Genomic DNA, 14799 nt, shown 5'->3' with positions numbered 1-14799 from the left:
ACTTTGGAATAAATGTGCACTCAACAGTGAATTATCAGATTTAATTAATCATCAAATTAAAAAAAATGTGTTTAAGAAGAAGAAGAAGAAAAAGAGTTGGTTCTTATATGCCGCTTTTCTCTACCCAAAGGAGTCTCAAAGCAGCTTTCAGTTGCCTTCCCTTTCCTCTCCCCACAACAAACACCCTGTGAGGTGGGTGAGGCTAAGAGAGCCCTGATATTCCTGCTTGGTCAGAGCAGTTTTATCAGCAACGTGGAGAGCCCAAGGTCACCCAGCTGGTTGCATATGGGGGACAGCAGATTTAAACCTGGCTCACCAGATTAGAAGTCTGCACTTCTAACCACTACACCAAGCTGGCTCGCACCAGGCTTGAATGATAACTACTTTGCAGAATAGACACAAGCAGAATTAAGTTAGATTTGAGTAATGGACTATTTACTCAATCTTTTACATCTATGGCAGATATGATTTTAGTCAATGGAATCTTCCAGCCATAGTGAGCCAGCTGTGGAATGCTGGTACTACATACTGCTCACAAGATGAAATGTTGGAAACCTTTGCACCAGCTCTATGCATGTTGTTGTTAGGTGCAAAGTCGTGTCTGACCCATCGCGACCCCATGGACAATGATCCTCCAGGCCTTCCTGTCCTCTACCATTCCCCGGAGTCCATTTAAGTTTGAACCTACTGCTTCAGTGACTCCATCTAGCCACCTCATTCTCTGTCGTCCCCTTCTTCTTTTGCCCTCGATCACTCCCAGCATTAGGCTCTTCTCCAGGGAGTCCTTCCTTCTCATGAGGTGGCTAAAGTATTTGAGTTTCATCTTCAGGATCTGGCCTTCTAAGGAGCAGTCAGGGCTGATCTCCTCTAGGACTGACCGGTTTGTTCGCCTTGCAGTCCAAGGGACTTGCAAGAGTCTTCTCCAGCACCAGAGTTCAAAAGCCTCAATTCTTTGACGCTCGGCCTTCCTTATGGTCCAACTTTCGCAGCCATACATTGCAACTGGGAATACCATAGCCTTGACTAAACGCACTTTTGGTGGCAGGGTGATGTCTCTGCTTTTTAGGATGCTGTCTAGATTTGCCATAGCTTTCCTCCCCAGGAGCAAGCGTCTTTTAATTTCTTTGCTGCAGTCCCCATCTGCAGTGATCTTGGAGCCCAGGAAAATAAAATCTGTCATTATCTCCATTTCTTCCCCATCTATTTGCCAGGAGCTCTATGCATGATGATGTATAAAAAGTGGATGTATAATGATTTTGGTGCATATTGCCAGCATGTATTACATGGCTCTCCTATGGCATTGTGGTTCACACCCTTGGAACATGTTGCAAGACTAGGAATGTCATGGGCTTGAAGAATAGTCTGAAACACATATATGAGAAAGAGACATAGCTTACAAAGGAGAAGTCTTCAGCATTCTGGCAAAGCAACTTGGGGAAAATAGCTTGTCTCTGAAATCTTTCATCTTCTTCAAAAATGTTTCCATACATAAATCCATTCATCATTGTGGAGTGAGCGTGGATGTCAATATAGAATTCCAAGCTAATTTTCTGCATAGAAAGCAAACAAATACACAAAAGATATTGAAAATGTATCTCAAGAAGGAATGCACCTATACAAGCAACACTGTAATCCCTGAAAATCAAACCATACAAAAACAGAAAACAGATAACTGTGTATCTCAAAAAGTTATAACAATGCAACAATAAAATCATAAAAACACAAACAAAAATTCAGTTTTAAAACCACTGGGCATATAAAATGGCACAAAAACAATATCAAAAACTCTATCCATAGAACAGTACATAAAATAGCTTTAAAAGGTGGAACTCTTCAGTTAAAGCCTGGCCAGAGGAAAACATTTTGGCCTGATGCCTGAAGTACTGTAAAGGAGACGAAGATGTGCATCAAGCAGGAGAACTTTCTAAAAGCAAAGCACTATCACTGGGAAAAATGCAATTTCTGGTTGCTATCTGTCTCACCTCTGCCGGTAAGGTGAAGTAAGAAGGACTGAAGGTTTGGATCGTTTGGGAGGAGATTGTCTAGCAAGTATTCTCCCCTTAGCCATTTGCCCCTACATGGTCAAATAAAATGTATTTTACCTGGCACATATCTACTTATGTTGACATAATCAGATTTTGAAACTGTTTGATCCTCAAGGCTGAGGATTCTTATGTTTTGCTTAGATTAAATTCCTACCTGGCCTCTTTTGAGGGTTATCTGAAATATTACTACACTAGCAGTAGAGCCCGCTGTTAAAAAAATACAGTGGGCCCTAGGGGACGGTTTGGTTCCCCCCCATGTAGCAAAACGCCCCCAGGCCCAGGGCCTGGGGAGCGTTTTAAGGTGGCGTGTGTGGTTTTAAAACGCTCCCCAAGCCCCAGGGAAGGCGATCTGCAGCTCCGGGAGCTGCGGATCGCGTTCCCCGGGGCTTGAGGAGCATTTTAAGGTGCTGTGCATGGTTTTAAAATGCTCCCCAAGCCCTGGGGAAGGCGATCCGTGGCTTCTTGAGATCGCCTTCCCCGGGGCTTGGGGAGCATTTTAAGGAGGCGTGCGAGGTCGGAAAAGACTTGTGGCCCCCTCCCCTCAGCATGGCCTACCTGGAGGTGAGGGGGGCAGAGTCGAAGCGTTCCTGTCTCCGGTGTGGCTGCAGCGGCGCCAGGCACTCTGCCGCCGCCGCGAGCCACTCCGCCGCCGCTGGCAGCGGCTCCGCTGCAGCGGCTGGCACAGGCTCTGCTGCTGCAGGCGTGGGCTCAGCCGGCGCTGCCGCCAGCCGCTCCGCCGCCGCCATCAGCTGCTCTTCCGCGGCTGTGGGCTCCGTCCCAGCGGCTGCCATGGGCTCCGCTGCTGCGGGTGTGGGCTCAGCCGCCGCCGCCGGCAGCTGCTCGCCTGGCGCCTCGACGGGCTCCGTCGCCACGGCCACAGGCTCCGCCGCCGCCTCCTGCAGCTGCGACCTGCTTTCAGGAAGGCGAGGGCGGTAATGGTGGCGAGCGGTCAGGGGAATGTGCGGGGCCTGGAAGGGGGGCGGATCAGAAGGCGCTTTGCGCCTCCTGATTAGTAAGTCCGGCGGCAAGAGACCAATTGTGAGCCGCGCTGTGCGCGGCTCGCAATTGGTCCCTTGCCACTGGACTGACAATCGGAGGACGGGGCCTATTGGCACCCTTCCTCATCCTGGACCAGGCCCGCCCTCGGGGCCCTTACTGTTTTATTTAATCCGGTCCGCTAGGAGTATTTAAAGATAATTTCCCCACAAAAGGTGGAACTGGAGTCATTTACAGACATAAAACTTAAATAACAATATCATGTTCTAATAATGAACAGGAAAGACAAATCATTCTACAAGTTTGCAGAAAATGTGAAATCTAAAAATAAAATGCATTGTAGAGTTTTGAAAAACCAAAAATAATAAAAAGGAGTGCCTGTAGCTTTAAGCAATATATTCCCTCAGAGGCTGTTGCTCGGTAATTACAGTATATTCCAAGCAGGGTTTCTCTGTGTAAAGGCAGGGCCCTCTCCACGCCTATTTTGGTCTTTGATGGAGGACTCATCAGGGTTTGGATTGACTAGGGTTGCCGGGTCCAGGTTGGAAAATTCCTGAGGAGTGCATGGTTTGGGGAGGGGAGAGGCCTCAGCCAGATATAATGCCATAGAGTTCACCTTCCAAACCAGTCATTTTCTCCAGAGGGACAGACCTCTATCGTTTGGAATTCAGTGGCAATTCTGGAAAATTTCCATGTCTCACCTAGATGTTGGCAACCCTAGGCCTGGCAGAAACCTTTGGCTGACTTGATAGCACTTGATTTAAGAAGGCTTGGCCATTTGCTACTGTTCAATAGCAGCCACCAGATGAAAGCCAGTGTTGTGTGATGGTTAGAGTTTCAGAAAAGGGTTTGAGAGACCCTTTTCTGAATCTCATCTTGCTGTGGAAGCTCACTGGTGATTTTGAACCAGTCACCTACTTGTGGACTAGCTTACCCACTGGGCTGTTGTATGGATGAAAAGGAGATAAGACTAATGTAAACCGCTTTGGTCCCTATTAGGTGTGCTTATGAAGCTGTTCCTGTGTCTCTGTGAGATGGACTTGTTGGGAATTGCCTGGGCACGTCCAGACTTGCCTGCATCATGAACTTGACTCCCTCAGATAGGTCCCACTTCTCCAGTAATTAGGGGATTTAACATTCTAAACATTGTTACAGTTTCTACTGTTTTCTGGAATATTTCTGGAAATTTTACTCCTTTAGCTGCCAGACAAACTTGTTTCTTTTTACCAAGACATGACCTTGTTCTGTAACACAGAGAGGATACTATGGAGTCTCAAAGCTCTTCAACACAGTGTTCAAGGAATTTTTCAACAGATTTGATTAGCAGCTCGCTTGATGCCTGATGAGGTCAGGAAGGCACCCACACGTCTATTATTCTGCCAAATGTCAAAACAGAAATGTTTAGAGGGCATTTTTATATAGGAATTATAACTGTTGTATAATGGAACAGTGCCGGAGGTCACTTCTAAAAGGGAACAGGATCATAGTCCACCGCAATATTTATTGTGTGTGTTGCTCTGCTTTTCCTGCACTGTCTTGTCCCTTTGTAATCCACTCTCTGTATTGTTTATGGCATATCATATGTCAGAGTTTTCTTTTTGCACTGTCCCCTAAGTTCCTATTGCATTGCTATTGGATGTCTTGTGCTGTCTGATGGGATTGTTTTCTATGCTACATAATTTACCTTGAGCCTCAGTGAGAAAAGTGGGTGATAAATTAGGTTAATAAACAAATAAGCATGTTGGGGAGTTGATTAGGGTAAATTTGCCTCAGTATCCCTACAGATTGTATCTCTGTTGGACAGAACACTGGAAAAAAGCTGCAGTTTAGACTCAATCAGAACAGCCGAGCAATGGTCCAACTATAAAAAAAGATGTGCCATTCTTCTCATTGTACAATAGCCCAACCCCCCCGCTGTAATATGTTCAACTTTGCTCTAGTAATTACTTCTTAGAGGTTCAGCTACCAGACAGTTCTTCCTGTTAGGAGAATGGTATTTTAGTATAATGCATGTGCTTTTCTGTGAGCAGCATTTGATGATGATTATATAAAAAAGGAAATATCCTTCCCATTCATTCACTCTGTAATGGAGTCATTGTTAATGTAACACAAATATTCGTAACAGAAAGATTCTTTTTGTTTGGAAGTACAAAGGAGTTCTGCTGGTCTCATAATGGCCAGCAGCAGCTGAGTTATTCTACTATTACATTTCAGCTTTCAATTTTATAATGCTGGCATTCACTGTGTCACAGACTATGACTACAGAGGGTTATTTGGAGGTTGGTACTGCAGCTGAATTAAGGTACATACCACATTTGTCAAATCCCCTATAGTCAGCCAACTTGCCATGCAGAAAATTTTACTAGAATAGAAAACTGGGATAAAGAGGGAAAGTCATGGGTAGGGAATACATTAGGCAAAAATCTGGGGGCAGGGGATCCCACAAGAACTTGACTAAATTGGCCAGATATCACTGGAGTTAAAAACTCAGCATCAGTCTCTGGCCCATAGACACTGACATAGGGGAAGGGACAGGGAAGGTTATACAAGCTTCAAACATTTCCCTTGAAACCTAGCAAATGGGAAACAATCACAAATTAAATCACAACAAGCACTGGCTGTGTAGGAATGAAATACAATATTATAGTGGTTCATAAAAAATAAAACATTTTAAAATTATAATTGAGGACTGCTAAATCTGCTTCAAGGAACACAGGCTTATGGATGTGGATAGATGGAATTAATGATCAGTTTCAAATCTACAAATTAAGGAAACAGGAACATGTAGATTTCAATCAATAATATGGCCTATTATATATATACACACACACATAGAGCTTACTGCAGATTTTCTAAGCATTAAACTTAACTTTGGATTCTGTGTCTTATGCAACATGCTTTTTCATCAGATGTATTCATTCCGCATTTACAATTAAAAAACACTTATCTAAATTAGTGTGTGAACATAACTTGTGGCATGGGAGGGGTGGCGTCTGAAAGTTTTTAAATTTACATAATTACCCTGTCACAGCTACGCAGTAGTGTCCAGCAAGTGCCTTCCATATAAATCCTCAAAGTTCAGTTTTTGTACATGCATTTTAGCACTGGCTCATTTAATTAGTTCACTGAATGAAAGGGAACACAAAGGAATGCAGGCCAAGAGCTTCAACCAGAAGTGAAAACTGACCACAGTGTTTTTGAAATTGACAAACAGCTGTGAAGCCCTGTTTTCCATATCTCCAAACATTAGAGGATTCCCATGTTATCAGTCACTGTGAAAAATGGGGAAGAATCACATGATCTCATAAAATGGGGAAACATGCTGAGAGTACAGAATGCACAGTAGAACCCAATTAAACTGTCATTGCAAGCTCTGATCATTGCCAACATGTGTGTGTGTGTGCCTGTGCAAAGTCAGCTGCAACTCCACCAAATTTTGCAAAGGGGAGAAATTTATGTGGGGGAGGAGTCCTTTCGCAGAAACTCTGGAGAGCTTTTTTAGTCTTGTGCCACTAAATGGAACACCTTTCAAGGACCGCTGCCTTGCCGTGGCAAGGGCGCTTGCGTAGCTCAGTGATGCTATGACCAGGGCCACCCAAGACTGACCCATGCAGGGCCACCCAAGACTGACAGGTTATAGCTGAGAGCTCTGACAAAAGGTGATCCACTGGAGAAGGAAATGGCAAACCACTCCAGTATCTTTGCCATGAAAACCCAATGGACAGTTCCAAAAGGCAAAATGATATGATGCCGGAAGATGAGCCCCTCAGGTCGGAAGGTGTCAAATATGTTACTGGGGATGAGCAGACGGCTAGTATAAGTAGCTCCAGAATGAATGAAGCGACTGGGCCAAAGCTGAAAGGACGCTCAGTTGTGCAGGTAACTGGAGGCGAAAAGACAGTCCGATGCTGTAAAGATTTTTATTCCATAGGAACATGGAACGTCAGATCCATGAATCAAGGCAAGCTGGACGTGGTTAAACAAGAGATGACATGACTGAACATTTTAGGAATCAGTGAACTAAAATGGACAGGAATGGGTGAATTTAATTCAGATGACCATCAGGTGTATTACTGTGGACAAGAATCTTGCAGAAGAAATGGAGTACCCTTCATAATCAATAAGAGAGTAGGAAAAGCCGTCTGGGGATACAATCCCCAAAATAACAGAATGATCTCAGTTCGAATCCAAGGCAAACCATTCAACATCACAGTAATCCAGGTCTATGACCCAACCACTGCTGCTGAAGAGGATGAAGTTGACCAGTTCTGTGAAGGCCTACAACACTTTCAAGAAGCAACGCCAAAAAATGATGTGCTTATCATCATGGGGGATTGGAATGCTAAAGTAGGAAGCCAAAAGATAACCGGGATAACAGGCAAGTTTGGCCTTGGAGTACAAAATGAAGCAGGGCACAGGCTGGTAGAATTTTGTCAAGAGAATACAATGGTCATAGCAAACACTCTATTCCAACAACCCAAGAGACGACTCTACACATGGACATCACCAGACAGTCAACACAGAAATCAGATTGACTATGTGCTCTGCAGCCAAAGATGGGGAAGTTCTATACAATCAGTAAAAAAAAGACCAGGAGCTGATCGTGGTTCCAATCATTAGCTTCTTATTGCAAAATTTAGGCTTAAATTGAAGAAAGTAGGGAAAAGCACTAGGCCACTCAGGTATGAAATAAATCATATCCCCGACGAGTATACAGTAGAGGTGACAAATAGATTTAAGGAATTAGATCTGATAGACAGATTGCCTGAAGAACTATGGACGGAGGTTTGCAACATTGTACAAGAGGTAGCAACTAAAACCATCCCAAAGAAAAATAAATGCAAGAAAGCAAAATGGCTGTCTGAGGAAGCTTTCAAATAGCTAAGGAGAGAAGGGAAGTGAAAGGCAAGGGAGAAAGAGAAAGATACACCCAATTGAATGCAGAATTCCAGAGAAAAGCTAGAAGAGATGAGAATGCCTTCTTAAATGAACAGTGCAAATAAATAGAAGAAAACGATAGAATGGGGAGGACCATAGATCTTTTCAAGAAAATTAGAGATATGAAGAGAACGTTTCATGCAAAGATGGGTATGATAAGGGACCAAAATGGTAGGGACCTCACAGAAGCAGAAGAGATTAAAAATGGTGGCAAAATTATATAGAGGAACTATACAAGAGCGAGCTTAACATTCCTGATAACCATGGGGTAGTTACTGACCTGGAGCCAGACATCCTGGAATGTGAAGTCAAATGGGCCTTAGGAAGTCTGAGCAACAATAAAGCTAGTGGTGGTGACAGCATTCCAGTTGAACTATACAAAATCTTAAAAGACGATGCAGTAAAAGTGCTACACTCAATATGCCAGCAAATTTGGAAAACTCAGCAATGGCCACAGGATTGGAAAAGGTCAGTTTACATTCCAATCCAAAAGAAGGGCAATGCCAAAGAATGTTCAAACTTCTGCACCATTGCACCCCTTCTCCTGCTAGCAAAGTTATGCTCAAAATCCTACAAGTTAGGCTCCTGCAATATGTGGACCGAGAACTTCCAGAAGTACAGGCAGGATTTCGAAGAGGCAGAGTAACTAGGGATCAAATTGCCAACATACGCTGGGCCATGGAGAAAGCTAGGGAGTTCCAGAAAAACATCTACTTCTGCTTCATTGACTATGCTAAAGCCTTTGATTGTGTGGAGCACAACAAATTGTGGCATGTTCTTAAAGAGATGGGAATACCAGAGCATCTTATTTGTCTCTTGAGAAACCTATATGCAGGTCAAGAAGCAACAGTGAGAACTGAGCATGGAATCACTGATTGGTTCAAAATTGAGAAAGGAGTTCGGCAAGGCTGTATAGTGTCACCTTGCCTATTTAACTTGTAAGCATGAGAAAGGCGGGGTTAAGAGGAGTCACAAATTGGGATCAAGATTGCAGGAAGAAATATCAACAACCTCAGATATATAGATGATAGCACTCTAATGGCAAAAAGCGAAGAGGAACTAAAGAGCTTGTTGATGTGGGTGAAGGAGGAGAGTGCAAAAGTTGGTTTGAAACTCAGCGTCAAGAAAACGAAGATCATGGCTTCTGGCCCTCTCAATTTCTGGCAAATAGATGGGGAAGAAATGGAGATAGTGACAGATTTTATTTTCCTGGGCTCCAAGATCACTGCAGATGGGGACTGCAGCAAAGAAATTAAAAGATGCTTGCTCCTGGGGAGGAAAGGTATGGCAAATCTAGACAGCATCCTAAAAAGCAGAAACATCACTCTCCCAACAAAAGTGCGTTTAGTCAAGGCTACGGTATTCCCAGTTGCAATGTATGGCTGCGAAAGTTGGACCATAAGGAAGGCCGAGCATCAAAGGATTGAGGCTTTTGAACTCTGGTGCTAGAGAAGACTGTTGCGAGTCCCTTGGACTGCAAGGCGAACAAACCGGTCAGTCCTAGAGGAGATCAGCCGTGACTGCTCCTTAGAAGGCCAGATCCTGAAGATGAAACTCAAATACTTTTGCCACCTCATGAGAAGGAAGAACTCCTTGGAGAAGAGCCTAATGCTGGGAGTGATCGAGGGCAAAAGAAGAAGGGGACGACAGAGAATGAGGTGGCTGGATGGAGTAACTGAAGCAATAGGTGCAAACTTAAATGGACTCCGGGGAATGGTAGAGGACAGGAAGGCCTGGAGGATCATTGTCCATGGGGTCGCGATGGGTCGGACACAACTAAATAGAAAAAAATGGTATTTTCAGAGGTTCACAGCAATATTAATTTCCTGCCCTCCCTTGCATTGTTTTATCTTTGTAATTCTCTAATTACGGTTGCAGTTCTGCAGGGCATGTAAGTCTGAGCTCTTCCACCAAGTCTTCAGTTGAGGCCAGGGCGTGGAAGATCTCAGGGGCCCCTCCAGGCTAGACATCTATTGGATTTACAGCACCCCTAAAATCTCCCCTGAGGCACCAGGTGGGGGTTGCTGGAAAATAGGGTGAGGAGGTTGGGGTTCTTTTTTTTGCTGCTGGGTTCTGTTTTGTAGTGGGAGGGCATGGATGGCTTTGACTTTTTATGTGGGGTTTTTATCTTTTTATGTAACTCATCACAAGATGGCTCACCAATACCGGCAGGGAATAAATCTAACAAATAAATAATTCAATCCTGCATGTTGGTCATGATCTTGGCATTTTAAAAAGCTTTTTTTCTGAGCCTTGTACTCTTTCCACCAAATGGTTTGATTCCAAGCAATTCTTAAATTTCATAGTTTGCAGAAGGTTCAAATGTCTCAGGGTCCATTTTAATGTTAGGCTTCCAAAGATTGCCAAATAGTTCCACACCTCCCAAATTTGTTAACTGAAACATAAATGGGAAAAGAATTTTCAGAGCTTCAGGCCTCCCATCCAAGTATCTCTCTCTTTATATCTCACATCAAGTTCATGCTGTTCTGATTATCCCCATTTTATTTTCTTTGCATGAAGCAATGGAATCCTTTTTTTTCTCAACTTGGGGCACTACCATTTGCCTCCTCCTCTGATCCCCCTTTCAAGTCAATACCAGCAAGGAACTAAACCTTACACAGTCCTTTTAAACTCTCCCCCAGTAAAAGTTTTATTCAGTGATCTGGGACTAGCGATAGTTTCATATTGATAGACTCCTGCTGCTTGTAACCCCCCCCCCCCATTTTAAAACATCAAGGCAAAAACTAATCCCCCTGATGAAGGGGAGGAGGAAGACAGAAGATGTAGAGTGCTTGGATTTATGTAATCCATAACACAACTTCCATCTTATTGAACAGAACTTCAGTGGCATAAGAGGCAGGAAAGGTAAATTTTGTATTAACATAGCTTTGTATCTTTCAGCTGGCTAAATCACACTGCTTAGATTTTTAGCAGCTAAGTCATGAATACATAGAGGCAATTAAAACTGAGTTTAAATAATTAAAATACCAAATTATTTTTTTACTAATGATAATGGAATATTTTGCAATTTTGTTTCAGCTAGTGCATTCATTTCTCATCGTGTGCTAGAGATGGTGCATATTGGCAGGACAAAATAAACCATAATAGCACAAGTTTTCTGAATCTGAACTGTTTTAGATATTAATGAAACATTTATTATTACATTCCAATGTTTCTCAAACTGTTATCAACCATTGTCCTCTTGAGTGTGCCTTCCTTCTAGGGTTGTCAGCAGGAATGTCCACCAGCTGGAGATGGGGGGAGAATTACCAGATCTAGTTTGGGAAACTCCTACAGATTTGAGAAAGGAGCCTGGGGAGCACATGGACCTGAGTGTGGTATATAACACCACAGAGTCTCCTGTCCAAAGCATCAATTTTCTCCAGGGGAACTGATGTCTGTAGTCTGGAGATGAACTGCAATTCTGGGAGTTCCCCAGGTTCTACCAAGAGGCTGGGCAACTCTACTTCTTTTATTCCGAATGGTGAAGTGGAAGTCTAAAATATGATACTGCATATGCAGTTAGCAAGCTAGATAAATGTCCTTTCTTATTTGAAATATATTATAAATCAGGACCTCTATAAAACTAATGACCATAATTTATGCTTGTGCAACTTTGGCTATTTTCACGGTACAATCTTACCTCAATTTGATGTCAAATTAAAGCCCTATTTTATGCTTTGACTTTGTGGTACTCATTCTGCAATAGGGCATTTAAGCAAGGATCAGACCTGCTTAATGAGTTCTGCATTTAGTTTGAACAGAATTCATTCCACCTCCTGTCATGACACTTAGTCTTTAACAGAGCCCCTTTTTTTGTGGATGTCCAATAATGTTACAATGTGATTGCAATGCCCCCCCCCAAAAGGTTATTTTGTAAGGGGAAAAGCCTAATTTACTTCCCCCTCCTTGAAGGGAACTAAAGGGAACTCATTGGGGTAACAATGGAGTCAGTTATGCAGGGAGAGTTCTCTCTGCAGGATCAGCTCTTTCACGGGCTCTACTGGGCAGATTGAAAGCTTGTTCTTAAAAAAAAAAAACTTGCAATGTGGAAAGTCTGAGTTCACCCCCAAGGAATGATGATTCCTGCCACAGCACCCTCCTAGTGTTCGTATCAAGGTCCGCTAAAACTCTTGTGTGGAAAGGGTTTTTGAGAATTTCCTGATGGCTTTTTATGCATTACTTGTGATATTTAGAAGAAGAAGAAGAAGAAGAGTTGGTTCTTATATGCTGCTTTTCCCTACCCGAAGGAGGCTCAAAGTGGCTTACAGTCGCCTTCCCATTCCTCTCCCCACAACAGACACCCTGTGGGGTGGGTGAGGCTGAGAGAGCCCTGATATCACTGCTCAGTCAGAACAGTTTTATCAGTGCCGTGGCGAGCCCAGGTCACCCAGCTGGCTGCATGTGGGGGAGTGCAGAATCGAACCTGGCTTGCCAGATTAGAAGTCAGCACTCCTAACCACTACACCAAACTGGCTCTCTCTTAGAAGAGTATGTTCCTTTTTATATTTCCATTTCATAAACTGGTAGCATTTGGACGATCATTAATTAAAGAACACAAAGATAAATGATACTAACAGCCAGCCACAGTTGACACCATAACACAATTATGATTCTTAAGCACAAAGATTCCGTTTTAAAAATCAATAAAACTATAATGCAAAAAGGGATGTGTACTTAGCCCTGAGCATAAGTCACTGGGGAGAAAAGCAATGTAGGGAAAAGGTGGTTCTGCCAACCAGCTCTTACTTCAATATAGATTTCATTAATTTTCTGCTATAACACTAAGCTAAGAATGAATTGAAATGGTTCCTTCACCCAGATACTATAGAATAAGAGGAGGGAATTACCATCTTTATTTCACATCCTGAGATTTATAATTAATGACATTAATCTTTGGCAAGATTATTCATGTTTTTAATTCTTTTTAATTGACTAAGATGCAGATTGTGTATCTTTTCAAATAAAACTTTATATGTATCTCATAGAACATTATGGCCTATAGCAATAATGATTTATTGTAAGTGTCTTTTTGTTTGTGTATATGATCCTTATGCTACTACAATGTCCATGGTTGTTGGGGGTTTTGCCATCTATTTTTCAGCCATCTATTTGGAACTATTATTATTATTATTATTATTACTATTTATTGGCTTTGTATACCATTCTCCCAAGTGGCTCAGGGCAGTGAACAACATAAAATATATACAATAGATAATACATATACAATACAAATACACATTATATTAAAATTAATCATTTAGAGTTATCAAAATTTATCAGTCTGTCTGACACTGTATCTCCCTCTAAAAGTAGGGATGGACAGAGGAAGGAAGAGGCAGCCTATCTAACCAATAGGATAGATGCTGCTTTCCTTGGCTCAGTATAGATAGGCACTGCTTCACTCATCTCATGTCATCAGACATTTGCTTCCTCATCTTGATTGGGTAATTCTCTCACCTCAAATAGAGTTTAGCCAGGCTGAACTAGGTTTTGTCCTCCGCTTCTCCTCACAAGGGGTAGGGTGAGGTTCTACTTTCTGCTTTGCCTTATGCAGGGCTCAGTTGAGCTTAACATCAACCTCTGCCTTGCCTCATACAGAGCTTGGCTGGGTTCCACCTCCTGCCTCACCTCATCTCCATAAATTGTTATGTCCAGAAAGTAATCTGACAAAAGTGCTCTGGCAAGGAAATCATCCAAAGGTTATATTTAGCTACCATACTGCCTTGTCTGCCCGCAGATAAACAAAGAATTCATAGCTAATGTTACAAGGAATCAGAGAACAGAATCATGGAATCATAGAATATATGACAGCTCCTCAAGTATTTGAAGATGGTTATCATATCACCTCTTATGAGATTATTTACAGAGATTCTTTGTCAGAGCTATTTGTAGCATTCACCAAAGCGCTGTCCGGTAACAACCACTTTCAAAATATTTTCCTCAGTGGCAAAGACTCAATCACAAGAGGTCTAATAAACCTTGGAGTAAATTTCTAACTGTAAACACAAATTTGTCACAGATAGTATCAAAGAAAATATCTACAACCCATGAGTTGCACTTTTCCAAAATTCTGTTCCCAAGGGAGATCTGCTTTTGAAATGGCAAAAAAGACTAAGTAGAAGCATAGGGTCATTGTGACTTTCAAAGACCTTTTTCTGTGCTTGATGCTGTTGGACTACATGAAGGGACACAGCTAGTCATTTGTTACCCAAATATGGCCACATGTGTTAGGACTGTACAAAGGTGTATCCTTGTTAGCATGGAATAAACACATGTACTTTGGGTACTCTGATATCTGAGATCCTAAGGCTATGTATTCCAAGGCCCAGATTCAGATTAATTCTTGGAAAAATGAGATAGAAAAGACTCTTAAACAGAAGAAAGTTTTATTTAAAAGCCAAATTGATCTAAGCAATACAGTAGAGCAAAAATAAAATCACAAAAAGGAAAATGACAAGTAACATTTCCTAGCAAAACTGCCTACCTATTGGAGAATAAAACTAAGGGGGGGGGAGAGAAGAGACATAAGAGCCTCCTCCTTGCAGAAAGGGGGGGGGGTTGACTTTGGCAGAGAAGCAGCAGCTTAAACTGACCAAATAGGGGGAGAAGACATACAGACAGGCCCATGAAGCAAAGAAATGAAAGGCTAACTATAATGTTCTGGTAACAGGATGAATCCCAAACCAGAGACCAAAATTTAGGAGTCATGGGATAATTTCTTAAATCCTTTTGTTGAGCCAGAGAAAGGGATTGGGTTTTGCCATCAGAATTCTGGCATAATAAAAATGTGATCATTCAGGAACGTGCAAGTCTGAAA

At 42.4% G+C, this 14799-nt stretch overlaps 1 protein-coding gene across 2 annotated transcripts in view; it reads right to left on the bottom strand.

Moving 5' to 3' along the window:
* Positions 1 to 14799, bottom strand: part of BEND5 (BEN domain containing 5) — a 1107701-nt gene that overhangs the window by 127029 nt on the left and 965873 nt on the right. For both annotated transcript variants that reach the window (XM_077333807.1, XM_077333806.1), the window contains exon 10: positions 1398 to 1550. In XM_077333807.1, coding sequence (XP_077189922.1) covers positions 1398 to 1550 — 153 coding nt within the window. The remainder of the gene's footprint in view (positions 1 to 1397; positions 1551 to 14799) is intronic.

This window comes from Paroedura picta, chromosome 4 (genome assembly GCF_049243985.1).
Source record: "Paroedura picta isolate Pp20150507F chromosome 4, Ppicta_v3.0, whole genome shotgun sequence".
Lineage (NCBI taxonomy): Eukaryota > Metazoa > Chordata > Lepidosauria > Squamata > Gekkonidae > Paroedura > Paroedura picta.
The sequence above is the reverse complement of the archived record's forward strand: the minus strand, read 5'-3'. Positions and strand labels throughout refer to the sequence as shown.